Source organism: Saccopteryx leptura, chromosome X (genome assembly GCF_036850995.1).
Source record: "Saccopteryx leptura isolate mSacLep1 chromosome X, mSacLep1_pri_phased_curated, whole genome shotgun sequence".
Taxonomy (NCBI): Eukaryota; Metazoa; Chordata; class Mammalia; order Chiroptera; family Emballonuridae; genus Saccopteryx; species Saccopteryx leptura.
In genome coordinates this window covers 16,896,093-16,923,901 of record NC_089516.1, presented here as the reverse complement: position 1 = coordinate 16,923,901, position 27,809 = coordinate 16,896,093, and the positions used below count along the sequence as shown (strand labels likewise).

General features: G+C 46.9%; 1 protein-coding gene across 5 annotated transcripts in view; it reads left to right on the top strand.

Annotated features, from left to right (window-relative positions):
* Positions 1 to 27,809, top strand: part of PCYT1B (phosphate cytidylyltransferase 1B, choline) — an 89,358-nt gene that overhangs the window by 50,344 nt on the left and 11,205 nt on the right. For all 5 annotated transcript variants that reach the window (XM_066356662.1, XM_066356664.1, XM_066356661.1 and 2 more), the window contains 4 exons: positions 3,130 to 3,281; positions 5,815 to 5,893; positions 16,124 to 16,266; positions 21,240 to 21,428. In XM_066356662.1, coding sequence (XP_066212759.1) covers positions 3,130 to 3,281; positions 5,815 to 5,893; positions 16,124 to 16,266; positions 21,240 to 21,428 — 563 coding nt within the window. The remainder of the gene's footprint in view (positions 1 to 3,129; positions 3,282 to 5,814; positions 5,894 to 16,123; positions 16,267 to 21,239; positions 21,429 to 27,809) is intronic.

The window sequence follows — 27,809 nt, the reverse complement described above, 5'->3', positions numbered from 1 at the left end:
TTTGAACCGGCGACCTCAGCATTTCCAGGTCGACGCTTTATCCACTGTGCCACCACAGGTTAGGCCCCATCTTGCTGTTTTCTTTTTTTTTTTTCTTTCTTTTTTTTTTAACAGAGACAGAGTCAGAGAGAGGGATAGACAGGGACAGATAGACAGGAATGGAGAGAGATGAGAAGCATCAATCATCAGTTTTTTGTGGCGACACCTTAGTTCATTGATTGCTTTCTCATATGTGCCTTGACCATGGGCCTTCAGCAGACCGAGGAACCCCTTGCTAGAGCCAGTGACCTTGGGTCCAAGCTAGTGAGCTTTTTGAGCTCAAACTGGCGACCTCGGGGTCTCGAACCTGGGTCCTTCCGCCTCCCAGTCCGATGCTCTATCCACTGCACCACCGCCTGGTCAGGCCTTGCTGTTTTCTTACATGGTGGAACGTTCTAGAGAGCTCTCTGGAGCCTCTTTTTATTTATGTACGTACGTATGTATGTATGTGTTTATAGTGAGAGGAGGGGAGATAGTGAGGCAGACTCCTGCATATGCTCTGACTAGGATCCACCTGGCAACCCCCATCTGTGGCCAATGCTCAAATCAACCAAGCTATTTTTAGCACCTGAGGTTGATGTGCTTGGACCAGCTTAGCTATCCTCAGCACCAGGGTCCAATGCTCGGACCAACTGAGCCATTGGCTGTGGGAGGGGAGGAGGGAGAGGAGGGCGAGAGGAAGAGGAGGGGGAGAGGAAGAGGAGGGGGAGAAGCAGATGGTCACTTCTCCTGTGTGCCCTGACTAGGAATTGAACCTGGTACATCCATATGCTGGGCCGATGCTCTATCCACTGAGCCAACCTGGCTAGGGCCTCTGTAGCGTCTTTTAGAAGGCACTAATTCACCCTCATGACCTATATACCTCCAAAGGGCACACCTCTGATATCATTACCTTTGGGAGTTAAGATTTCAACATACAAGGCCCTGGCCGGTTGGCTCAGCGGCAGAGCGTCGGCCTGGCATGTGGGGGACCCGGGTTCGATTCCCGGCCAGGGCACATAGGAGAAGCACCCATTTGCTTCTCCACCCCCGACCCCCTCCTTCCTCTCTGTCTCTCTCTTCCCCTCCCACAGCCAAGGCTCCATTGGAGCAAAGATGGCCCGGGCGCTGGGGATGGCTCCTTGGCCTCTGCCCCAGGCGCTAGAGTGGCTCTGGTCGCGGCAAAGCGACACCTCGGAGGGGCAGAGCATCGCCCCCTGGTGGGCAGAGCGTCGCCCCTGGTGGGCGTGCCGGGTGGATCCCGGTCGGGCGCATGCGGGAGTCTGTCTGACTGTCTCTCCCCGTTTCCAGCTTCAGAAAAATACAAAAAAAAAAAAAAAAAAAAAAAGATTTCAACATACGAATTTTGGGGGAACACATTCAGACTATAGCATCAAGTCAAAATCTTGGGGAATGGGACCCATTCGTCTTTATATTTTATAAGCCCCTTAGGTGGTTCTGATACTCATCAAAGTTTTCAAGCTAACCATGTGACTGATGGTATTGCAGTAATGACCAGCACTACACTGTTTTCTCCATTGTATTGTATTCTATACAAGTTTACATGGCATCTCAGGAAGTATGGATAGGAGATATATAGGCATACACATGTCTCCATAGATACACTACCCTCTTATTTGCATGTATGGTGTTGAAATGTGCCTGCAGATAAATATACATCTATTATTTTAAGTTAGAGTAAACATTTATTGAGTATCTATATGTATCAGGCACTGTTAATTCATCTAACAAATATTGGTTAAGAGCTTACTATGGGCCATCAGAAAATGAAACAAATGTCCCTGTCCTCAGGGAGTTTATATTTTAGTAGAGGAACACCAGCCATAAACAAAATTAAAGACAATTTATGGTAAGTGCCATGGCAAGAAGTAAGTTGGGGGAGGGGATGGGGGCTGTCACTGGTGGCAGTGGGATAGCAACTTAGAATAGGGTGGTCGGGGAGGACTTGAGGGAAGACGGGGAGTGAGTCCCATGGATACCTGGAACACAGCTGCTCCAGGTTTGGGGAACAGAAAATGCGAAGCCCTGAGCTATGGAAGGGTCTTCCCAGTGGCTTCAGGAAACAGCAAGGAAGCCAGGGGTGGGACAAAATAAAAGATGCAGCCAAAAATATATCCTGGATAGGATAATGAATAATATTTATTGCTGCATTTGTTTCAAAGCACTTTTATGTAAATCCTCAGAACATCTGTTCTAGCCTGACCTGTGGTGGCGTAGTGGATAAAGCGTCAACCTGGATGCTGAGGTCGCTGGTTTGAAACCCTGGGCTTGCCCGGTCAAGGCACATATGGGAGTTGATGCTTCCTGCTCCTCTCCCCTTCTCTTTCTCTCTCTCTCTCCTCTCTAAAATGAATGAATAAAGTCTTTTAAAAATCTGTTCTAAGGCTGATAGTGGAGGTTATTACAATCCCCATTTAAGGGTCCAGAAGGAAACAGATGTGAGACAGGACAAGAGATATGAGAATGATGAACTCTGCTAGAGCAGACTTTGTATTTCATAACTTTCTCCTCTTGATTGTGTGGCCGGATGTGCAGTGACTGGTTCTCAATCCAGGGAACAGAAGTCTGCTTGTGCATGTGTGCACGTGTGCATGCACGTGAGTCACACTTGGGTTACTAAGTACAATGATCTAGTAAAGGAATTGGAACTGATTGTTCAAATCTTCTGTAATTCAGGCCTCTTGGTTCCTCTCCTTTTCTTTCTCCCTTCTGTCTCATCATTTGATCATTTTATTTCTAAATAGTAATTTGCACTGAAGGGTGGGATAGAGAAATAAAAAGAAAATGAAAGTCACATTAGTAGCGCGGAGAATAATTTTAATAAAAGCCACAGTGCAGAATGCAGTTGTAATTAGCACTAAAAGGAAATTCTGATTGCTGGTGGATTTCAGGTTGCTTAGCTTTCCTGATCCTTTGTTCCTGTAAAAAAAAAAAAAAAAAAAAAAAAAAAACCCGCCCCAAGTTCGATTATGCAAAGCACCTCGGGAGACTGAGCTCCTTTTGTCTTGCTAAAGACCCATGTCTGCAGTTGGATGGCTGTGTGCAGGGCCTGGGCCAGCTAACAGCATTTAATGCACTTTCCTGTTTCAGTCTGCAGTGACGACCTGACCCACAAATTCAAAGGTTTCACCGTCATGAACGAGGCAGAGCGATACGAGGCTCTCAGACATTGCCGTTACGTAGACGAAGTCATCAGAGATGCTCCATGGACACTCACACCTGAGTTTTTGGAAAAACACAAGGTACTTGATTCTTCTCTGTTCTCTGAGTAGCAGGATGAGGGAGTCTGGCTCTGGAACCAATACCCATAAAGCCCAAAGACTTCCAACTTCTAAGAGAGGTAACTTAAGGAACTGTCATTTGGTGTCACCTCTCTCCTGCCCAGTCCTGGGGACTGATACCCTCTGACTTTTTCAGTGTGGGCTCTGGAGCTAGCCACCCCCCCAAGTCCAAGTGTAGTCTCTATCCCTCCATAACCTTGAGCAACATGAGCTCACTTACCTAAACTGTAAAATGGGGTGATATTGGTGCTCTCCGTGGGACTGTTTTGAGGGTCTAACGAGTTCATCTAAGTGAAACGCTTGGAACACTGGCTGGCTCATAGCAAGAGCTCCAAAAATGCCATCATCATCATCGCCGCCACCATCATTATCTGTGTTATAGATTCACAGGCATCATTTTTCACAGAACGAATAAACACGCACCCAGAAGGGCAGGGGTCAGCTTTTAAGGAAAGAACTTCATATCTGTGATTTTGTGACCCTGAGACTCCTACTGATATAAGAGTTGTATTAGTTGGAAACATGAGAAATTCTTTTGATTTGCATCAAATTATGTGCTTTGTATCTCGCTACCAGCCCCACATTAGGAGCTATTCTTCCCTTTTATAAGCAGCACAAAAAAAAAAATAAGATTAAGCTGTTCTAAGAGTTTTCTTGTCTATTTTTAAATTCACGATGCAGAAGAGAATAGAGAACTCTGATAAATGTGCATCGGTAATAGCAGAAGAGACAATTTCCCAGCAAGAATAAAAAGGAAAAGGAAGAACTACAATATGATTTACTTCCAGCAATCACTAACACATTTTTACTAAGCAGCTATTGTATATTCAGCCCGTGCCAGGCATTATGGGGCTACTCACGATGGTGATGGCGGCAGCCCCTTTCTGAGTATTCAGCATGTGCCCAGCCGCGTGCCAAGTGCTTTGCCCTGACCCAAATCATCTTCAATCTCATGGCTACCCTGAGAAGTTGTTGTTATTGTTATATATTGGCCAGGATGAGGAACAGAGTTTGAGTATTAAGAGTAAAATAATAACTAACATTTATCGAGTACTCACTGTGTACCAGTCATTATTTTTAAACACTTCACATAATTACGTCACTGAATCCAGTGATTCTCAAGTGGGGGCAAGTTTGCCCCCAAGGGACAATTGGCATTGTATGGAAAGTTTTGGCTGTCACAACTAGAGGGGTGCTACGTGCATCTTATGGGTAAATGCTAGGAGTGCTACTAAGCATCCTAGGCCTGACTTGTGGTGGCGCAGTGGATAAAGCGTCAGCCTGGAACGCTGAGGTCACCGGTTCGAAACCCTGTCTGGTCAAAGCACATATGGGAGTTGATGCTTCCTGCTCCTCCTCTCTCTCTCTTTCTCTCTCTCTCTCTCACTCTCTAAAATGAATTTAAAATATAATGCACACAGACCCCCTCCCATGCCCAAAGAAAATATCAGGTCAAAATATCACTAGTACTGAGGTTGAAAAGTCCTGATTTCATCTTTCCCAGCAGTTTAGAAATTACACAGCAAGTAGTGGATGGAGGGGCAGTAATCCCCCCCGGGCAGATTTAACTGCTACTCCGAACTACTTCTCAAGGTGGAGTGTAGCTGTGTTACAAAGGGCTTTGAAAGCGAGGCAGGGAGATTTTGCTTGATGTAGTAGCAAACAGGGAACTAGTGAAGATCAGCAGACACAAGGATGACAAAGAGAAAATTCTGTTGAAGGAGGATCCCCCGTATGACAGAGGAATGGCTTGGAGAGGAGCCTGCAGTGAGGAAGGTCAGGTACAAAGTGGCATCACTCATCCAGGTGACAGGCCCCTGTGTTAGTGGGGTAGCAGTGGAGAAGCCAAGCCCGTTCCAGACTGTTAGGGCCCAGGTGAGCAGGGGAAGAACGGAGATGCCGTTGGCAGGGGCATCAGTGTTATGGACGAATTAAATTTCAGGCAGGTGGATTTTAAAGTGGCAGCAAAGGAGAAAAGGGTGGCTGGGCCAATGTGACAAGTTTTCTTGCTTCAGCCGCCTTATGTGCCAAATGAAATAGCAATATGCAGCCTACCTACCTTACAAGGTAGCTATGAAAATTAAATGAGAAAAGAAATTAAATGCATTCCCATAATATAAGCTGTGACGTAAGTGTGAGGGCCTGTTGCCATCAGCGGGACAGGAAATGGAGACTTGGGCTCCTCATCATAGCAGGGTGACTGAAATCTGAAAAATGAATGAATTCTCTAAGGACAAAGTTTAGAGGCCAGGAAAAGCTGCTGTCAGAGGGAGGAGGAAGGGGGCAGCACAGGAGAGAAACCAATCTAGTTCCCATTATCTCCTGGAAATGGACACAGTCGGAGATGTCTTGCAGTCCAGGATTTCAGTCCACATTATAAACTGCTTATTTCAATGGCTGTATTACAACTGCTTTATTTCAAAAAGGTGATTTTCAAATTGCAGACATGTTCATCCACCTCAGTGGCGACGTCACTCTTCTTTCTCTCCAACAGATTGACTTCGTGGCCCATGATGATATTCCTTACTCCTCTGCTGGTTCTGATGATGTTTACAAGCACATAAAAGAAGCAGGTGAGAGCTCTGGGTTTCCCTGTCTACTGCGGCACAGTGATTGGGCACAGTGAGACACCGGCCCTCGACCTGCAGCGCAGACATACAGGAGATTGGCATTTCAGAGGTCTCGCAAGTAGCCTTTACAAGCCTCTGTTCACATGTGCTGAATGGGGCAGACACCACTTAGGTATTTATATAGGAATTAACCTGAGCCCCAAAGGACTCAACTTCCAGTTTGAGGCTTGTTAGAGTCCCTCAGACTAAAATCACAGGACCCTATGGTTCAAAAGGCATTTTCCTCGTTCACAATGAAGTCATCACAATGAAATTATTTTATGCACCCAAGAAAGTTCCTTCCAGAAGACAGACAGCTGTCTAAGGAGTGACCTGGACTCTTTGTCTGCAAAGTCAGCCCTGCTATATGTCATCTTGTCACATGATAATAATATCCTCAGGTACCACATGCAGAAGCCAAGAAAGAATGGATAAGGATTTGTAGATTCTGGTAAAATATTTTCTTCCCGAAACTGTTAAGTGTCGTCATAGAGGACAGACATGGTGCCCAAGCTTTGGAAGTTGTCCCATTTGTCACTAAGCATTTCTGTTAGTCAGAGACTCTGGTCAGTGTGACGGAGTTGTTGGGAAGGGGGACGGAGAGGTGGGCTCCTTCTCCTGCAGACTCCCTGGAGTGAACTCTTTCTTCGAGGTCTCTGTCCCTACTCCTGGGGCTTCCGACCAGATCTGCCGTCTCCAGCCTCAGTGGGGCGGTCGGGGCTCCCTGGTGACATTTACCCCCTCTTCTCCCCTCCCCCACTGATTTACCCGCAACTCATGCATTCTTGCCTCCTGTCCTGCATCGTGAGGAGGAAGGGTTGTTTTCTGTTCCAGGCTGACCTCTTTATCTGCACCTACCCTCTCCCTTCCCCGGACCCGGTTTCCTCTCCTTCTTCCTCTCTGCTCTCCATGGCTCTCACTCTCCAGGAGTTTAGTCTTAGCTTGCCATCAGGTGAAATCTACAAAAGCAGAGTAACCCAAAGCCTTCCCCTGCTGTCCCTCTTTCCTGCTCCTCTAGCTGCCTGGGTGCCCAGCCCTCTCCCCTTCCAGGCAAGTTGCTGGCGCTCGTCCGGGTCATGCCTCGGCCGGGTCATGCCTCGGCCGGGTCATGCCTCGGCCCGCTTGCACTCGGACTCCTGTCTACCCTTCCTCAGCTCTGCGCTGCCTTTCAACCCACTGAATCCGGCAGCCTCATCTCAGTCCTCTGGGCCAACGGACCATGCTGCCCGTTCTCCTCTCTCAGAGGCTCTTGTCCACCACTTCTGGGAACATCGCACTTCCCTTCGGTCTCTCTGAGACCAAAAAAAACCCTCCTGGGTTTTGTTATCAGTTCCTGTCCTGCGGCCCTGGCCAGCGTCTCCATGTCACCAGCCTGGGCTCTGTACCGCCTTCCGCAGCCCTGCAGCCCAGCACACCCTGTTCAGCTCCTTTGTTCCTCTGGTCTCTGGGCTGCGGGCACCCTTCCTCTGTGCTTCTGTGTGCTGCAGGCCCAGCCGAGGAGCCAGCATCGACACGCCCTTCCCCCAGCCCTCCCCGATGCTCACTGCACAGGGACCTCCCTTTCTGCTCCCTTCTCATGTCATCCTGATGCTTTCTGGGTGTGTGTCCCTGGCTAGAATGGAGTGCCGCAGGCCGCGGCCATATCTCATCCATGTTTGCATCCCCAGCCCAGTGCCTGTACATTTATGGTGACATTTGTGCTGGCGGAACAAGCGTGCCTTTGTGAAGTGTGATGGTGCGTCAGCCTGAGACAGAAACCCTCTGTCTGCAAAGCTCTTAGCACATGGGGAATGGAGCCACTTACATCATTTGGCACCCTCCTTTCATGTGGGATCGTACATATTATTTATAGGGATGCTAATCTGGTTGGAATTATATGGACTTTTGCATCCAATTTATTTGCTTTTTACTGGTATCTTGGCTCTGAGTCCCTCATACAGCCCTCTATTGAAGGCGATGTTGACCACAAACATGACAGGCAGACCTCAGGGGTATTTCAGGTTTGGTCCCAGACCCCCACAGTACAGCAAGTACAGTACCAAACCGCGGTGTCAGCCCCACAGGGTCTCGGGAGAGAGGTAAGGGCTTGACATTTGACGTGTTTCACAAATGACTGTGATCTGAATGAAAGATCTTTGAAACTGGATCTAGGAATTTGCATTTCTCTTGCTCTAATTATAACAGGCAAGAGAACATAAATCAAAAATTATAGGTGCTTTTTTTGGCAAATGTATAATGGGAAAATAGTCTCTGCTGTACACTCACTATCCAATATTTGTCATTTTTCTGAGCTGAGGTTTTTAGTCAGTGTCACTGAATTTAAAATAATCGCCTAAGAATTAAAATAGTCATTGCTGGGATTTCTGAAATACCTGGCCTCCCTGGATTACTGTATATTCATTTGGATTACTTAAAAAGACAGATGGGGAAAAGGTAATCACTTCTATCCTCTCATAGGGTCAGATGGCTTTTCTGCCCCTGAAAATGGAGGTGCCGGAGATGGAGGGGCAGCACATTAACCTCAGTCACTCAGCGTCTCCATCCCTCTTCCCCCCCTCAGACCCCTGCCGTGAGGATCTCGGAGCAGGGAAGAGTAAGGCAGAGGTGGGAGGGGGTGGGTATTTTAGCTAAAGGTAGGTGCAGAAGTAGATGTTTAATGTCTGGGTTTGCTTTCTATTTCACTTGCCATCAGACTTCTCATCTATAGATATAGGCGCTGTGGGTACATCCACAGATACCTTCCTACATACGTTGAGCCATTATCTGGCATGATACTCTAGTGAATTAGCATATGCTTTACTTCAGGAGTTCAAGAAGTCTAGCAGACCCCACATTTATACTTGATCTGCCCCCATGGCTGACATTTGCCATCAGAGCCGTCTTCCCTGTTCCTGGAGGCCACTGGACCGGAACCCATGCTGGTCCTACCATCCCTCCCCCAGGCCTGTTGCCACTCCAGTCTTTTCCTGGTCCGGGTGGACCTTCAGACTCTTGAGCTGGGATGGGCTCCTGGGAGTCACGAACCTGATCTTCTAACCCTTCCTTGGCACGACCGTCCGTCTCCTGCGATGAGGAGCTCCCTGCCTCTGCGGCCTCTTTTGCCTTGGATGGTTTTGACTTTTACTGGTTACCCCATGAGTCCCCTGAATGCATCCCCAAGCCACGAATTGTTGGAGGGAAAATGGAATGCAAATATGAATAAGACATCCCCTAACCTTTGAGAGAGAGTAGAAACAGACATAAATAGTTTATTATACCAACATATTATAAGCCTAATATATAGCAGGCCAGGGAGGCCTGTCCAATGGTGGGAGTGTATGAAGAAATGCAGCATAATTGGAGAAAATCAACAATGTTTCTGTAGTATAGGGTGTGTAGCGGGGACAGCAGAGATGGAAACTGGTGGGACAGGTGGCTTAGTCTTAATTCTATATGTCATATGGAGCCAGCTGCCAGTCTGACACAGAGGGTACCATGAGCAGGTCTCTTATAGGGGAGGGATCGAATGGGGTATAAAGGTAATTTTTTTAACTGAACTTACTTAGAAGCCCTCATTTCCAGGAAAAAATATGCTTGACATTTGAAGTCAGACTTTTCAAGGGTTGCATTTGTTTCTTTTTTCTTGAGGCAGAGAGAGAGAGAGACAGACAGACAGGAAGGGAGAGAGATGAGAAGCATCAACTTGTAGTTGTGACATTTTACTTGTTCACTGATTGCTTCTCATATGTGCCTTGACCTGGGGACTCAAGCCAAGCCAGCGACCTTGGGATCACGTTGATGAGCCCGCACTCAAGCCGGCGACCTCAGGGTTTCAAACCTGGGGCCTCAGTGTCCCAGGTAAACGCTCTATCCACTGCGCCACCACCAGTCAGGCTAGGTTTGCACTTAGCTTGTGGAGTTAACTTTGGGCTTCTTTCCTCCTGGGGCGATCAGTGATTTGGGGGCCTTTGTGTTGGCCTGTCATGGCGTAGGGATCTGATTGTTGCTGACCTTGCATTTGGGTACCAAGTCCTGCTCAGCCATCGCCAGTGGCCAGCGAAACCCCATCACAGCCCCCTGACGCTTAGCAGCTTTCCACCTTGACCTGTAGGGTTCCCTTCCCTGCGCTGCAGCTGTGCCACCCAGCAGTCATGCTGATCTAAAATCTCAGCTACCTTCAGTGTTCTTAGTCACCAGGAACCTTACAAACGTCCTCCAGGGTCAAGCCGCGTCTGTGAGGCCATCCCCTCTCCACGCTCCTGGGGGCAAACAGGGTGTCGGCCCCTCTGCTCTGTGCTTCCCGGGGGGGCTCTCCCCTGGCCCGGGGGCAGGCTTTGTTCCTGTTCTCTGGCTCCACTGCTTGCCTCCTGGCCCCTGTCTGGGCTCTGTCCCTCAACCCCAGGAGGGGCTTTCTTCTCCCTGGAGGCAGGGAAGTGCCCCCTTTCCATCTCCTGCCTTTCCCACTCCAGGGCTGACAGTAAAACATTCTGTGCCCTGAGTCCACTCGGCCTTGGATCCTTAACAATTAAAGGGACACTTCTAGGATTTAGAGAACCCCTTTTACTCCTCAAAACGCTGGCTCTTTCAGGTGAAGGCCTTAATGTTTCATAATTATATGAGCCTTTACAAGAGTCCGTGTTGGAACTCAAAACCTGAACGCAGCCTGCTGGATTCTTAGCTCCGTCTACCTTCCCTTGAGGTGGGAGGGCTCCATGCCACCCCCAGCAGGGCTGGTGGTCCCTTCTGTCCTGTGCTCTCCGGGCTCCCTTGGTGGTCAAGAGGCCTGCCATTCCCAAATCCCAGTCCTGTTTGTAAGGAGTTCCGAGTGGAAGCCCCACCCACTTCAGCCTGCAGCCGCTGAGGAACAGGTCTGGGGGCGGGGGACCAGCTCATGCATCAGTTACATCAGTTCAGGTCTGTGAAGACCTGAGCTGTGAGCGGCTGCCCCTTCTCTAAAACTGCCAGCAGGGCCTGGTAGACACCAGTGCTTGTCAGATGGAAATATGCAGATTTGGATCGAGTGGGCCTGGTGGGACCCAAAGTCCTCATTTCCGGTGAGCTCCCAGGTTGTTAGAAACTGTGAGTCTGTAGAAGTCACCTAGAGCAGTGGTCCCCAACCCCCGGGCCATGGACCGGTACCGGTCCGCAGAGAAAGAATAAATAACTTAAATTATTTCCATTTTATTTATATATATTTAAGTCTGAATGATCTTTTATTTTTTTAAAAATAACCAGATTCCCTCTGTTACATCCATCTAAGACTAACTCTTGACGCTTGTCTCAGTCACGTGATACATTTATCCTTCCCACCCTAAAGGCCGGTCCGTGAAAATATTTTCTGACATTAAACCGGACCATGGCCCAAAAAAGGTTGGGGACCACTGCCCTAGAGTAGCAAGAATCTAGACCAGGGCTTCTGGTTCACCCAGGGCTACCCCCCCAGGGTTAACTGAATCAGTGTTTCCTGGGGTGACAGATCCTTAGCCACCCGGAGGAGTAGATACAGTCATTCAGTGGTGTTTTTCTTTCTGGGTGAGTGGTCATTAGTGAGCTAAGAAAAAGTTGCGCCTGACCTGTGGTGGCGCAGTGGATAAAGCGTCGACCTGGAAATGCTGAGGTCACCGGTTCAAAACCCTGGGCTTGCCTGGTCAAGGCACATATGGGAGTTGATGCTTCCAGCTCCTCCCCCCTTCTCTGTCTCTCCTCTCTCTCTCTGTCTCTCCCTTTCCTCTCTAAAATGAATAAATAAAAAAAAAAAAGAAAAAGTTACTTTCCTGATTTTAGGGTGTCAAACCTCAAGTCCAGTTGCCTACATGTAGGAACAGTTCCAACAGTTTTCTAACTCCCTCTAAGCAACCCAGCACCCTGTTGTTGCATAAGAAATTACTCCCACAGTTAGTAGCTTAAAAGAGCCACTTTATTTTGCTCATGATTTTGGGGGGTGGGATTTCACCAAGGGCTTGGCTGGGTGGTACTTGCTTGGGATCTCCCAAATGGTTGTTGTCAGACGTTGGCTGGGGCTGCAGTTTACCTGAAGGCCCACCTGGGCTGGAGGTCCCGGATGGGGCAGTTCTGTGGCCGCCGACCCTGCTGGCTGGCCACAGGGAGACCAGCTGGGCTTGACGCTAGAGCACCTTCACATGGCCCCTCCGTGGCGCGTGCACTTCTTACAGCATGATGGCTGGCTTCTAGGAGGAGGCAGCTGGGGGCTGGCTATCTGAACAGATGCCACAAACTTCTGACCTAGCCTTGAAAGTCACCTGGTGTCACATACCACATTTGATTTGTTACAAGCAAGTCACTAGGGCCAGCTGAGATTCTAGGGCAGTGGTTCTCAACCTGTGGGTCGCGACTCTGGCAGGGGTTGAACGACCAAAACACAGGGGTTGCCTAAAGCCATCAGAAAATATATATTTATTATACAATCCATATTTATTATACAATCCATATTTATTATACAATACATAATTATTATACATTTTTAAATAAAATATGTATTTCCGCCTGACCAGGTGGTGGCGCAGTGGAGAGAGCATTGGACTGGGGTGCGGAGGACCCAGGTTTGAGACCCCGAGGTCACCAGCTTGAGTGCGGGTTCATCTGGTTTGAGCAAAAGCTCGCCAGCTTGAGCCCAGGGTCACTGACTCGAGCAAAGGGTCACTCAGTCTGTTGTAGCCCTCTGGTCAGGGCACATGTGGGAGGGCAATCAATGAACAACTAAGGTGCCGCAACAAGGAATAGATGCTTCTCATCTCTCTCCCTTCCTGCCTGTCCCTCTCTCTGACTCTCTGTGTCACAAAATAAATAAATTAAATTAAAAAGAAAAACACTTTAAAAATATGTATTTCCGATGGCTTTAGGCAACCCCTGTGTTTTGGTCGTTCGACCCCCGCCAGAGTCGCGACCCACAGGTTGAGAACTGCTGTTCTAGGGGATGGGAATTGTGCCCACGTTTAATTCACTGCAATTCCCATCTCCGAATTGAACAGTCAGGTGGTATTTGACTTCCTGTGGGAGCACAGGCATAAGACTAGGTGTGACTTCACATGCGCAGGGAGCCTTTCCTGTGGTCCATTGATCTGCTCTGCTAAGTCCTCCAAGGAAGAGCCACAGCAGAGCTCTGTTTGGGGACCAGGGAGAGGAGGCCAGAGTACTCACTGTGGGAGAGAGATGCTCAGAAATGGTTTAAGCATCCATATTTGGCTTTAGGTGTATTTTGAAAGTCAGAAATTCCTCTAACCGAAGCCAGAGATATCAAGGGCATGAATTAAAGCTTACAGCACTCTGCTTTGCTTGTCAGAGCCAATGTCAGAATCCTGCAGCAAAGCTGGATGGAGCGATGGAGTTTCGATGAAGTAGACTGGAAGGTCCACACTACCCATCATCATTCTAATACTGCCTACTACTGCTGAAACTTTCCTTCATTAACATGGGCTTTGCTGCTGCTTAAAATAGCTCCATAACCAAACGCTGCAATTCCGAAAAGCATGATAAAGAAGGTTCTCTGATCATGCTCATTACTGAATATTTTTAGCAGAGCAATAATTAGGATGTGGAGGAAGCCGGGTGCCTCATTATATCAGCAGAGGGCTTGGCTTCTTCCAGAGACCTACCTCCTACCCAGCCAAAGCAGATCGCTCCCTCGCCAACTTTCAGTTCCTCGGCCACAGGACTTAACCCTGTGGCTTCAAAGAAAGGGTGAGCTCATGTCACCAGTGTCTAAGTGAGTTGTTAAAGTCCATTAACAGCTAGAGAACCGTAATATTTCAGCAGGCAGGGGTGGGGGCAATATCTCTGCTGAAAGATGGGACATACTTCTCACCAGAAAGCTCTCTCCTGCCCCCACCAGGGGAAGGCTGTTACTTCAGGCCCCCCTAGCTTGGGCCCACTCAGTTCCCCAGCTCTGCAGCTGGGTCACTTGGGTGCTATTTCTAGCCAGGCATTTAGATCTTTGCATTTTCCACTTTCCACTTGGTTTTCTGGAGTCCACCTTTTTAGAAGATGATAAAAGAAGTTTTCGGTCTAGTGGCAACCCCAGCCCTGTCCTCTGAACCACAGAATCTTCCAAATTAGATGCTTTGTCTCTAACATCAACAGTGCCACCCTGCCGCTGAGACTGTGGATGTGCAGATAACATCAAAAGAGAGCGCCTAAGGGAGACTCTCGGAGGGGCCAGAGACTTAAAGAGTCACCCATGTTGATAGATGCAGAGAAAACTGGACTTGGAAAGGCACTAAGAGAGTGATATCCATCTGGGCATTCATTCAACACGTTCCTACAGTGCCTGCTTGTCACCCTGCGCTGAGAATGTAGAAGAGAGTGAGACGCGAGCAGTTCCTTCCCTCGTGTAACTTATATTCAATCAGAGAGGCAGTTACTGCACAAGTTATTGTCCAAACACCTTGGACCCGGTGAAGGAAAAGAGCAGTTGATCCTCCGTAGGGAAATAATAAGCAGGAAGACCCAGGTGGGGGTTGAAAGGTTTTCTTGAGGAAGTGACACGAAAGGGGAAACCCAGCGATGACCAAGAGTGAACCAGGTAGAGGGTGTTTGTGGTGGAGGAAGGAGAGGGGGCCAGCCCCTTCGGGACAATGACAGTGGTGGCCCCGGCAGCTGTGTAGCGCAGGGACTTGGCTCAGGGAGTGAAGGAGGGTGAAGAGGGTCTGAGACGAGACTGGAGAAACCCAGGGAAGAGATGATGCTATCGAGGTTAAGGACTTGAATCTAAAAACAGAGGACAGCAGAAAGTCAAAGAAGGATGTCGGGCCACAAAACGGCTTGCAGTTTGAAAGACTGCTCTGTGAACTTGCTGTGTGGAGCGAACTGAGGGGACAGAAAACCAAAACCAAAAACTAAACAGCATCATTGGAGCCTGGTGGTGAGGCTCTCACTGTAATCTTCGAAAAAGATGGTGTTAGATCGGTTTAGATGGAGATCAGAGAAAAGTGGGTCAACTGGGGAGACATTTGCAAAGGGGACTGGCGACTGGAAGGGAACTGGGTGTAAGGAGTGACGGAGAGGGAAGTGGTATGCATGAGCCCAAGGTCGTCTTGTTAGCACCTCACTTCTCAGCTTTGGAGACAGGTTCAATAACTTGTCTTCTGAGGCTCGACAAACTCGCCCAGGTCTCCAGACCAAGAGCCCAGCACCCTCGTCTCCAGGCTCTGTCCGCCATGCCACCCGTGCCCGATGTCCCTGACTGAGCAGCCATGATCACACTGGGGAGAAAGGCCTCAATTGCCAACACAGCGTTTCAGTTGACAACTGTAAGCACAAAGCAGATTCTTGGCTTTGATAACATGTGACCTTTCTTTAGCCCTGTATTGGCATGGCCAAGTATATCTGAGGACTTTAAGGTAATTCTATTAGAATTTGGCTCCGTCTGCTTTTTCTTTTAACTCAGTCCCTGTATTCTAGATAAAAGGGCCCTTGAGTGGTAAAACCACCATCCAGAGTAGAACAGTCTTAGGGAGATAAAATCACCTAGCACTCCATAAGCATATCTTTAGATCAGAGACAACAAAAATAGCACACTTTTTCTTCTTTCCCTTCAGAATAACGTGACACACACTTCCTTGGGAAGGAGAGGAGTTGCCCTTGCGGGAGATCTAATTCATTGACTCAATTGTTATTCCCCATTCACTTATTCATTTCATTTGCATTCACTGAGCACCTTCCACGTGCTAGACAGGGACACTGCGCTTGGTGCTGGGGATGCAAAAACAGCCAGGGCATGATCTGTGCTTCCAGATGTTCTCTTTCTACGAGGAGACAGGCATTTAGAATACTTTCGTTAACGGAAGATGTGCTACATAGCTGTAGGGGCATCCATCTCATTGTATGTCCTAAATGTTGTGGGTTCTGTCCGGTGGTGTCAGGAAAGACTTCCCAGTGCTGCAGGGTGAGGAAGAAAGCTGCAGCTGGTGCGAGCAGGGAAGGAGAATTCAAGGCGGAAAGAAAGGCTTTGAGCCAGCGCCAGGATCTGGGTGAGTGCGTGGTGTGCCCAGGGAACAGGTCCAGGGTGATGAACTTCAGCGTTTATGGCAGAAAAGCAGCATACAGAACTGAGCCTAGAAGAGTCAGCTGGGGCCAGGCTTGAAAACCTCACGGACACACCCAAGAGCTGCAACTTTGCCCTGGGAAGGATTAAAGAGGATGGGTCAATCAAATCCATCTTAACTTGCTCTCTTTACTTCCTCTTTCCTATTTGAACAGGAATGTTTGTTCCAACGCAGAGAACAGAAGGCATCTCAACATCAGATATCATCACCAGAATTGTCCGGGACTATGATGTTTATGCCCGTCGCAACCTCCAGAGAGGATACACAGCGAAGGAACTGAATGTCAGCTTTATAAATGTAAGTGAGCCAACTCTACCCTCTGAGGACCCCGTCACTGCACTCCCACCATTTATTACACACTCACTACATGCCAAGCAGTATTCTTGATGTTTTACATTTATGATCTTATCCAATCCATATAACAACCCAACGATGTATTATTATCCCCATTTTACAGATGGAGAAAGCAATGTCCAAAGGGGTAACATAAGTCAACCAAGGCGCACAGGTAGTGAGCTTCACATTTCAGAAAGGAGCTGCTTGACTCCCCGCCCCCAGTCTCCCCACCCCACCCTCCCTCTTCAGAGCGCTCAGGCTCAGGCCAAGGGTTTCTGGGAGATCTGCCCTCACGAAAGGCAAGCGTTCTCTTTTGCTCAAAAGGAAGGAAGAAGGACAGAGGCGATGGCAAGCTAAAACCAGAGAACATTTCTTATTCTAATGTTTTTAATTTTTCATTTTATTAAGGCCTTACAGATGCACCCCAGGCATGTTAACAACCGGTTTTGTTATTGTCCAGGGGAATTATAGCTGCTTAAATAAAGACTAAAGGCCTTGGTTTCCTTGGGTATTTCTGCTGTGTTGTTCCCACCGAGCTGCTGTTAGTTTAATAATAGAGCAACTGTTAAAACATCTTTAAAATAAGCAAAACAAGCTGTTAAAAAGCAAAGAGGGCAGCCCAGTTGCTGGAGGTGATATTAGCGAGTCTGGACAACTATTTACCTAGACTCTAAAGATCCCAGGTAGTTGATTAAAATAACTCTCCATCTATATAGAATTTCAACCCACCCATGGGGAGCTAGATACTATATTTTCAAAGAGGGATTTTTCTACCAAACTAGATGCTTATAATTATGTGCAGTCATAATTATCCAACAGCTTACATAAATCGATCACTGGGACCTCCACAATTAGGACCTCATTAATTGTAAATCGGAGGTTATTAAGGGTCTTAGAGTCCAGGCTTTGTGGCTTCATGCAAGCCAGGCAACAAAATGGGAAATGTCGGGTTCAAGCGGCACCAGAACAAGTAGCTGAAAAGAATTCAAAATATTATTTGGTATCTCATAGAGAATAAAGCCCTGGTTATTTCAATAAATTACACTGTTTTGTTTTAAACTGAATTCAGCCAACCATCCAAGCATGTTGAGCCACTTGCAAAAGTTCTTGCTCTTTCCCTTTGAGTGGCCTTTGGCTAAGCCACTTAGGTCAGGGAACCGTGTGGTCAGGTTGGATGCATTCGTGGCCTTTCTGTGACAAGAACCTGGCCGCAACCCGGACAGGAAGTCAAATGTGCCGGATAGATATGTAGAGAAATCACGGAACCTCAGAGGCGGCAACAACCTGCTGATTGATGGTCAGTCACCCAGTCCAGGTCCCTCCATTTAGGAATGAGGAAAGGGGAGCTCAGAGAGGTCCTGACCAGGGTCCCTTCAGCAAAGCAGAGGTCCAGCCTTGTGACTCCCTATCCAGTGCTCATTCGACTGCCCCCTGCTGCCCGTGAGAGCTGTACATAATAACCATAGATTAAGAATAGCTGAGAGCCCTGGCTGGTTGGCTCAGCGGTAGAGCGTCGGCCTGGCGTGCGGGGGACCCGGGTTCGATTCCTGGCCAGGGCACACAGGAGAAGCGCCCATTTGCTTCTCCACCCCTCCTCCTTCCTCACTGTCTCTCTCTTCCCCTCCCGCAGCCAAGGCTCCATTGGAGCAAAGATGGCCCGGGCGCTGGGGATGGCTCCTTGGCCTCTGCCCCAGGCGCTAGAGTGGCTCTGGTCACGGCAGAGCGACGCCCCGGAGGGGCAGAGCATCGCCCCCTGGTGGGCAGAGCGTCGCCCCTGATGGGCGTGCTGGGTGGATCCCGGTCGGGCGCATGCGGGAGTCTGTCTGACTGTCTCTCCCCATTTCCAGCTTTGGAAAACTACAAAAAAAAAAAAAAAAAAGAATAAAAAATAGCTGAGTGGCAACAGAGCTGGGACTTCTGTGGGTTAGAAAAGAGGGTCAGGCTCCCCCAGCTTAAGGGCACAACAAGGTCCCCTCCCTGCTGCCTGGTAGGTCCCGTGGCCTGGCCTGGGCGGCTAGGCTCGCTGTGTGCACGGAGATCGGAGTGAGGCGCAGAGCCAGGACCTCCTGTGTTGTTGGCAAGAGGGCCGATCTTCCCCAGCTCGAGTTCACAGCAGCTCAGTCCTTTTATAGGTCTTCCCCCAGGGCTAGGCTGGAGGAAGCGGCCTTGTACACAAAGTGACCCCTCCCATGTCCATCTAGGTCCAGTGGACGCAGCCACAAAAAGCGAACAGCATGATAGCGCTAGACATGTAGCCCAAGGCCAGTTGCACATGATGTCTGACTTTGACCCATATCCAAACACCATCCAAGTGGACCCAGAACCAACACAACCAGTGGAGCACTTCCGACCAATCCAGTGATCAACCCAACTAGCCATCCCAGTGGCACACCCAAAGGGGAATACCAGCAGTCAGCACACCCTGCTGGCAACAACTCCACCACAGCGGCCGCCCCTGCACAGCGTCTCATACACTGTGATCGAGGTTTACCCTTAAATCACCCAGCCTGAAGGGTTAACTGCCCACAGAGGGGCCAACACTATTCAAGGCTCGACTACAACACGAGCGTGCGTATAACCACAAAATCATTCCTGGAGCACCGAGCTCAGGCGATCTGGAAGATTGTGTCACTGAGCCCAACAAGAAAACTTCAACAGAAAGACACCATAACAAGTTTGGGAGTTATAATAGATTTACCTGATACCCAGAGACAAAATGGGGAGACAAAGAAATATGCCCCAAATGAAAGAACAAGAGAAATCTTCAGAAAAAGAATTAAATATAATGGAAGCAACCAAAACACCAGATGCAGAGTTTAAAATCCTGGTTATAAGGATGCTCAGGTCCCTTAGGGGAAGAATGGATAAGCTCAATGAGAACTTAAAGAGATAGTAAGCATTAAAAAGGACATAGAAACCATTAAAAAGAACCAGTCAGAAGTGACAAATACAGTATCTGAAATGAAGAATACTCTAGAAGAAATCAACAACAGGTTTGATCAAATCAGCAATTTAGAGGACAAGAAAACAGTAAGCACTCAAGCAGAACTTCTGAAAGAAAAGATAATTTGAGAAAAACAAGGAAGTGAAGACTCCCAAGCTCATTTTAGGAGGCCAGCATTATACTAATTCCAAAAGCAGTAAAGACACTACAGATGCAGACTGGTGCAGCTACTATAGAAAACAGTGTGGAGTTTCCTCAAAAAATTAAAAATGGAACTGCACTTTGACCCAGCAATTCCACTCCTGGGAATATATCCTAAGAATTCCAAAACATTAATTTGAAAACATATATGCACACCTATGTCCATTTCAGCATTATTTACAATAGCCAAGATCTGGAACCAGCCCAAGTGCCCATCAGTAGATGAGTGGATAAAAAAAAGCAGTGGCACATTTACACAATGGAATACTATGCAGCCATAAAAAAGAAAGAAATCTTACCTTTTGCAACAGCATGGATACACCTGGAGATTATTATGCTAAGTGAAATAAGCCAGGCAGAGCAAGACAAATACTGTATGATCTCACTTATATGTGGACACTAATGAACAAAATAAATTGATGAACAAAATATAAATAGAGGCATGGATACATGGACAGATGGACAGCTCTCACAGGGGAGGTGACTGAGGGTTGGATAAAAGGTGAAAGGATTAGCCAAAGAAACATATACATAAGGCATAGACATAGGTGACAGTGAGGTGCTGGCCAGAGGGAAAAGGGGGTGGGGACTAGGTGGAGGCAGGCAGAGGTGGGGACCACGGGGACAGAAACAGATATTACTGGGGCAGAGGGCACACAGTGTGGTGGGAAGATGGTAGTTTGTTGAGCTGTGCACTTGAAACCTGTATGGTTTTGTGAACCAATGTCACCCCAATTAAGTCAATAAAATAAAAAAATAATAAAAAATAGCTGAATGGCAGCACATATAGCTCACACCGTACCCTGAGGCTGCAATAAAGTTTGGAAAGTCTAAATCAGGGAATCCTGACCCAGTTTTACAATATTCCAGGTGCATTAAAAATTTTTGAATATGAAATGAACTTCAGTCCCCTGTAGTGAAGAAAAATGATAACCCTTATTACTTATTTAGGAGAAAATGTATCATTAGTAATGAGACGGACAATGCACACTGAGCTTTTACTAAAGGCCAGGCTGTGCCAAAGCATATTCCCTGTGTTATGCTATCTAATTGTTGCAGTGACCCTATAGGGTAGGGATGATAATCATCCCATTTTACAGATGAGGAAACTGAGGTTCAGAGGTGACATGTCACTTGCCTAGCATACGATGCCTTCTCAGCTCATAGATATTAGCACTGCTGCATAGAGGCTATAAGAAAACAAAGTCCTAGTCAGGAGAAGCTATCAGGATAAAAACTTTCTTCATCACCAAGGAAATAGATGCAGTTCAATTAGCTTAATGGGAAATATTACAATGAAATTTTATTATAACATATGGACTCTAAGGCTCAGCCAGTGGCTCACTTTTTCAACCGATACTGGTCTTAACAATGTCCCAGTAAAACGGAAGACTCACGCAGCCTCTGAGTGGCCGTTCTATGTTCAATTTATATTTTTGTATAAGTCTCAGCAGAACTGAGGGGATGTATTTGCCCAATATGTACCCATAATAAAAAGCATATGTATGTTTCATTCTTGTCTTATATAAGTGAATTAAACAAAGACATTTATAAGAGAGGGAATAGTAAAACCACTTGTACTTTACACAACCAACAAGACTAATGACAAGTGACTTTTCTTGTAAGAGATGTGCCTTCCCATCAATCCAGCTCATGGGAAATAGTAACATCCTGACTTTTCAAGTTAAGAACACAATTTGAAATAAAATATAACCATTAGTGTGAATGATTGATCTCACTCATACTGTCACAGATAAACCTATTTTTTCCTCCTTTAATTTTTGACCAGGAGAAGAAATACCGCTTTCAAAACCAGGTAGACCGGATGAAGGAAAAGGTCAAGACTGTGGAAGAAAGATCAAAGGAATTTGTCAATAGAGTGGAAGAAAAGAGTCATGATTTAATTCAAAAGTGGGAAGAGAAATCAAGAGAATTCATTGGCAACTTCTTGGAACTGTTTGGGCCAGATGGAGCATGGGTATGTAATTATTTCACTTGGCCCCACAATGACACAATTTCATTGTATCCTCCTTTTCATATAACCACTCAAGGGTGTCTCTTATCTCAGTCCAGTATATGGCCTTCACTCTGGGCATCGATCAGCCTGAGTGACTTCAAGGTCACATTACTTTCTTATTTAGTTTCCGCTTTACCCCTCAATGTGGTACCCAATAGTACTCAAAGCCAGCTCTGGTCCCTGTTTCGATTTCTTGTCCAGAGCTTAAAGCCGTTTGGTAACCATTCACCGTTATTACTGCAGAGGTTGGCTCTGCAGTTCATCCTGGGCTCCCAGCTGGAGCTGATGCAGAGCTTGGTGGTCAGGGTTAGTGGCATCATGGAACTTGGGTTGTAAGACAAGGCTAGCCTGCTCTTGGGTCAACCAGGGGAGGAGGATGTAGGAGAAATGTAGCTGCCTTGGTTAGCTTTGGTTGCCAGGAACTCCCTTCGTTCATTGGTTGGGAGAGAAAGGACGGAAGATTTTGCCCTCGTCTCTGCCCTCTGTGCCCTGACCGTCTCCCATTTCCCCATGGCATGTATACATTGGCACAGAAGTCTGGGACACTGAGTCCACATTCTGAACCTTACAACTGAGAGAGAAAATGTTGAGGGTCTCTGGCCTAAATTTTACAAAAAACTTTGCATGAAAACTATGAGCAGGGGAAAGAAAATTCTGGAAACCGCCTTGTACTCCATTGGTGTTTTCCATTGTGTATGCCCTTCCAGAGTAAATAACCAGTATTGTCAGCAGAGTTAATGAGGGTCCTATGAAAGAGATACTTTGACAGCCGACTTTCCTTTTAAAATAAAATAGAATGATTTCATTTGATTTCCCTGATTTTAAGTAGCCTAGATTTCCTATTATGACATGAGAAGTTTCTAACAAAATCCACTTTGGCTTAATTATTTTATTGATGGGTTGTCACTCTTGCCTCTCGGCTCATTTCAGCTGGTTCATTATAGGATTAGCTAAAAGTAAAACACTCAATTAGTAATAGAAAAAGAACAATGTTTAAGAAGTTGGAAGAGATGCTTTGTGTAAAGCCTAGTGGTCTCTTAAGCAATCATAGAAGTGGATATTGTAGGCCAACCATGTCCTATTGGCTGAGTCTGTAAGGGGCTGCTTGAACTCTTGTTGACTTCTAGAAGGAGATGGAAGGGTGGAGGAGCCAAGGGCTAGATTCCTTTTCATTGTCCCTGGGCATGTTAAAAATTTCGCTCAGGTCAGTTAAATTCATGGGACATTATTAATGGCTTTGTGTATGCATAGTACTAGGGAAGAACAGGAAGGTAACGTGTATATCCTGTTCTCTGGTATTCCATGGTCTCTATAACATACAGCGTGAAGTTTCCCATCAATCTAGTGTGTAATTTTATAGTTCTCACTTTCACAACTAATTTTCAGTCTCTGAAGAAACAGCTAGTGGCTTTTGTTGTTTTTTTTTTCTTTTTTGTATTTCTCTGAAGTTGGAAACGGGGAGGCAGTCAGACAGACTCCCGCATGCGCCTGACCGGGATCCACCCGGCACACCCACCAGGGGGCGATGCTCTGCCCATCTTGGGGCATCGCTCTGCCGCAATCAGAGCCATTCTAGCGCCTGAGGCAGAGGCCACAGAGCCATCCTCAGCGCCCAGGCAAACGCTGCTCCAATGGAGCCTTGGCTGCGGGAGGGGAAGAGAGAGACAGAGAGGAAGGAGAGGGGGAGGGGTGGGGAAGCAGATGGGCGCTTCTCCTGTGTGCCCTGGCCGGGAATCGAACCCAGGACTCCCGCACGCCAGGCCAATGCTCTACCACTGAGCCAACCGGCCAGGGCCAGCTAGTGGTTTTCTAATGAAACCATGCAGGCATTCACTTGTATATAGGGACTCAGAAATGTGTCTCTGCTGAGCAGCTCTGCTAATTGTGACTCGAGGGCCTGGGAGTTTTCTTCATCTGGAGAGAGCAGACAGACAAGGAATGTAATTTCATAGAAAGTTCGTGTAGACCCTCGTCGTTTCAGGCTCCCAGTGAAGGCGAAACAGTAGCTGGAATTGTTCTAGGGGGTGTCTGGTCACAGTGAGCTGAGGTGATTTTTAAGAAATTAAACCCAGCTTAGAGGCTGGAGGTTTTTCTTTTTAAAACTTGCTATTAGTGGCAAAACTGTTATTAACATTAATTTACCGTATCAGCCAGGCTTAGATATTACTTTTTTTTTCTGTTGACATTAAAAGTACAGAAATAGTTACAAGGATGTTAAACGCCAAGATAAGTAATTTGCTTTTCATGAATATGCTATTATTATAATAATTCTTTATTTGTGGATTTGGGACTAGAACTCATTTCTTAAAATAGAGGATCTGCATTATCTGAAAATATAGTACTGATACAAATAACCCAAACTTGAAAAGGCAGAAAATAGAAGGATTTAAGGTACAAAATTTGGTATAACAGGATTGGTAGGAGTCATAGTCAATAGCAGGGGTCCCCAAACTTTTTACACAGGGGGCCAGTTCACTGTCCCTCAGACCGTTGGGGGGCCGCCACATACAGTGCTCCTCTCACTGACCACCAGTGAAAGAGGTGCCCCTTTCCGGAAGTGTGGCGGGAGCTGTATAAATGGTTTCAGGGGGCCACATGCAGCCCGCGGGCCGTAGTTTGGGGATGCCTGTTATAGGGGGTACTCCATAAATGTTTCTGGATTGAATGGATGGATGGATGTGTAATGAAGACCTATTCATAGAACCTTCCAGCATCTGCAAAGGATATGATGAGGCCTGAATCTTTCATATCTATAGCTCTCTATAATGATTGATAGATAGATAGATGACAGATAGATGATAGATACAATCAATATGGTGCTAATACAAAGCTTGGTTCCAACTTGGTGTTCGGAGGATCAAATTCAGCAGGCAGACTTGTTTGCTTGACCCTCAACAGTATTTTCAATTTTCTTTTCGGTAGGGCACAAACTCTTAAGGTGCAGCGTCCACATCACTGCCCCTGTTCCTCCATGCTACCTCCTCTAACCTGACTCACATTTATGCTGCTCACCTGTCTTCAGGGAATATTTGTGTGTGTTCCTCATGGTGTAGAGTCTTTACATCTCCCCAGGTGGCCTTATGTTTGGTCTCAAAATCACAATATAAAGTACAAGTGGTGTAAGTGGTGGTGGTGGTGATGATGATGATGATGTGGATGTGGTTACTATCTAGAAGTTGTATAGCAGGCTAAACTCTTTTTTTCCAAAGTCCTTTATATACACTACACCCATTTTATTTATTTTTATTTATTTTTTTTTTTACAGAGACCGAGAGAGAGTCAGAGAGAGGGATAGACAGGGACAGACAGACAGGAACGAAGAGAGATGAGAAGCATCAATCATTAGTTTTTCATTGCGCGTTGCAACACCTTAATTGTTCATTGATTGCTTTCTCATATGTGCCTTGACCGCGGGCCTTCAGCAGACCGAGGAACCCCTTGCTGGAGCCAGCGACCTTGGGTCCAAGCTGGTGAACTTTTGCTCAAACCAGATGAGCCCACGCTCAAGCTGGCGACCTCGGGGTCTCGAACCTGGGTCCTCTGCATCCCAGTCTGACGCTCTATCCACTGCGCTATCACCTGGTCAGGCACACTACACCCATTTTAACCATGCAAGCAGGTAGTATTACAGCTATGTTATAAAGCAGGGGTCGGGAACCTTATTGGCTGAGAGAGCCATGAACGCCACATATTTTAAAATGTAATTCTGTGAGAGCCATACAACAACCCGTGTACGTTATGCATTATCCAATAAAAATTTGGTGTTGTCCCAGAGGACAGCTGTGATTGGCTCCAGCCACCCACAACCATGAACATGAGCGGTAGGAAATGAATGGATTGTAATACATGAGAATGTTTTATATTTTTAACGTTATTATTTTTTTTATTAAAGATTTGTCTGCGAGCCAGGTGTAGCCATCAAAAGAGCCACATCTGGCTTGCGAGTCATAGGTTCCCGACCCCTGTTATAAAGAAACACAGGCCTAGAAAAATTGTGAAACTCTCCTGTGGTCTCACATGAGTTTGGAGCTACTGGGATGGAGCCCGGGGCAAGGCTCTTTCTCTCAGCCAGCACTGTGCCCTTCGTGATAGGGATGCCACAGGGTGTGGCATTGTGGAGAAACTGGGATTTGCCAAAACCTCTCTAAGGCTTTGTAACAAAGCCAGTTGCCAAAATGGTACTTTAGGCCTGACCATCTAGATTCAGGGGCTGTCCTGTGGGCCTTCTGCCTGAGCAAGTGAAGCTCGTGCAGTCCATGGCTGTATTTACTATCTACAGGTGTGCAACAAACTAGCCTCAAACTCAGTGGCTTAGAAACAACAAACATTTCTTTTTTTTTTCTTTTTTAGCGAGCGAGAGAGAGATAGGGACAGACAGACAGGAAGGGAGAGAGATGAGAAGCACCAATTCCTCATTGTGGCACTTTAGTTGTTCATTGATTGCTTTCTCATATGTGCCTTGACCAGGGGGCCACAGCTGAGCCAATGACCCCTTGCTCAAGCTGGCAACCTCGGGGCTTTGAACCTGGGTCATCAGCATCCCAGGCTGATGGCCTATTCACTGTGCCACCACTTGGTCACAGGATTACCCTTTTTTAAAACAAACAAAAAAACTTTTTTGTATTTTTCTGAAGCTGGAAACGGGGAGAGACAGTCAGACAGACTCCCGCATGCGCCCCACCAGGATCCACCCGGCACGCCCACCAGGGGGCGATGCTCTGCCCCTCCGGGGCGTCGCTCTGCCGTGACCAGAGCCACTCTAGCGCCTGGGGCAGAGGCCAAGGAGCCATCCCCAGCGCCCGGGCCATCTTTGCTCCAATGGAGCCTTGGCTGCGGGAGGGGAAGAGAGAGACAGAGAGGAAGGAGGGGGGGGTGTGGAGAAGCAAATGGGCACTTCTCCTATGTGCCCTGGCCGGGAATCGAACCTGGGTCCCCTGCACGCCAGGCCGAGGCTCTACCGCTGAGCCAACCGGCCAGGGCCCAAACAAAAAAACTTTGATGGTGTGTTTGTTTTTCCGGAATTGACTGATTTACATGATGTGAGGTCCCCTGGTGGTTGCCAGGTAAAAGGGGCAGAGGGGTAGGTAAAATGAGCGAAAAGAGTCCAAAGATACAAACTTCCAGTTATAAAATAAATAAGCTATGGTGACTATATTTAATACTGGATTACACATTTGAAAGTTGCTGAGAGTAGATCTTAAAAGTTCTCATCACAGGAAATTTTGTAACTATGTGTCATGATGAATGTTAACTAGCCTTATTATGGTGATCATTTTGTAATATATACAAATAGTGAATTATGTTATATACCTGAAACTAATGTCAATTATATCCCAATTAAAAAAAGAAATGTGAGCATAGGCTTCTTTTTCTACCGTTTACTCCTGTATCCTTAAGGGTTAGATTAATGCCTGAACCATACATCGTGTGCTATCAGTAAATATTTGTGAAAAGATCGACTCTGGCCAATTTTCAGACTCTTCATGCCAGGAAAACCCTCCGTAATGCTTTGTAATAAACAAAGTGTTTTTATTTTCAATTTCTTTTTGTTTTTTGGGGGGTTTTTTTGTTTGTTTTTTGGTTTTTTGGGGGGGTATTTTTCTGAAGCTAGAAACAGGGAGGCAGTCAGACAGACTCCTGCATGCGCCCGACCGGGATCCACCTGGCACGCCCACCAGGGGGCTATGCTCTGCCCATCGGGGCATCGCTGTGTTGTGACCAGAGCCACTCTAGCGCCTGGGGCAGAGGCCATGGAGCCATCCCCAGCGCCCGGACCATCTTTTGCTCCAATAGAGCTTTGGCTGCAGGAGGGGAAGAGAGAAACAGAGAGGAAGGAGAGGGGGAGGGGTGGAGAAGCAGATGGGCGCCTCTCCTGTGTGCCCTGGCCGGGAATCGAACCCAGGACTTCCGCACACCAGGCCAACGCTCTACCACTGAGCCAACTGGCCAGGGCTATTTTCAATTTCTATCATGGAAATACTCCATGCTAGAAAAAAAAAATATATATATATATATATACACACACACACTCCATTTTTGAATATGTGTGTGTGTGTGTGTGTGTACACACACATCTGTAATAGGATATTATTTCTATCTAACACATTTTGTTTATCCACTCACCCACTGGTGGATTTGGGATTGTTTCTGCCTTCTGGCTGTATAAATAGTGAATAGTGCCGATACAAGCATGTATATACAAATACGTGTTTAAGTCCCTGCTTCCAGTTCTTTTGGGTATATACCAAAAGTGAAATTGCTAAATCACATGGGAATTCTAGTTTTTGCTTTTATTTTTTTTAACAGAGACAGAGAGACAGAGAGAGGGATAGATAGGGACAG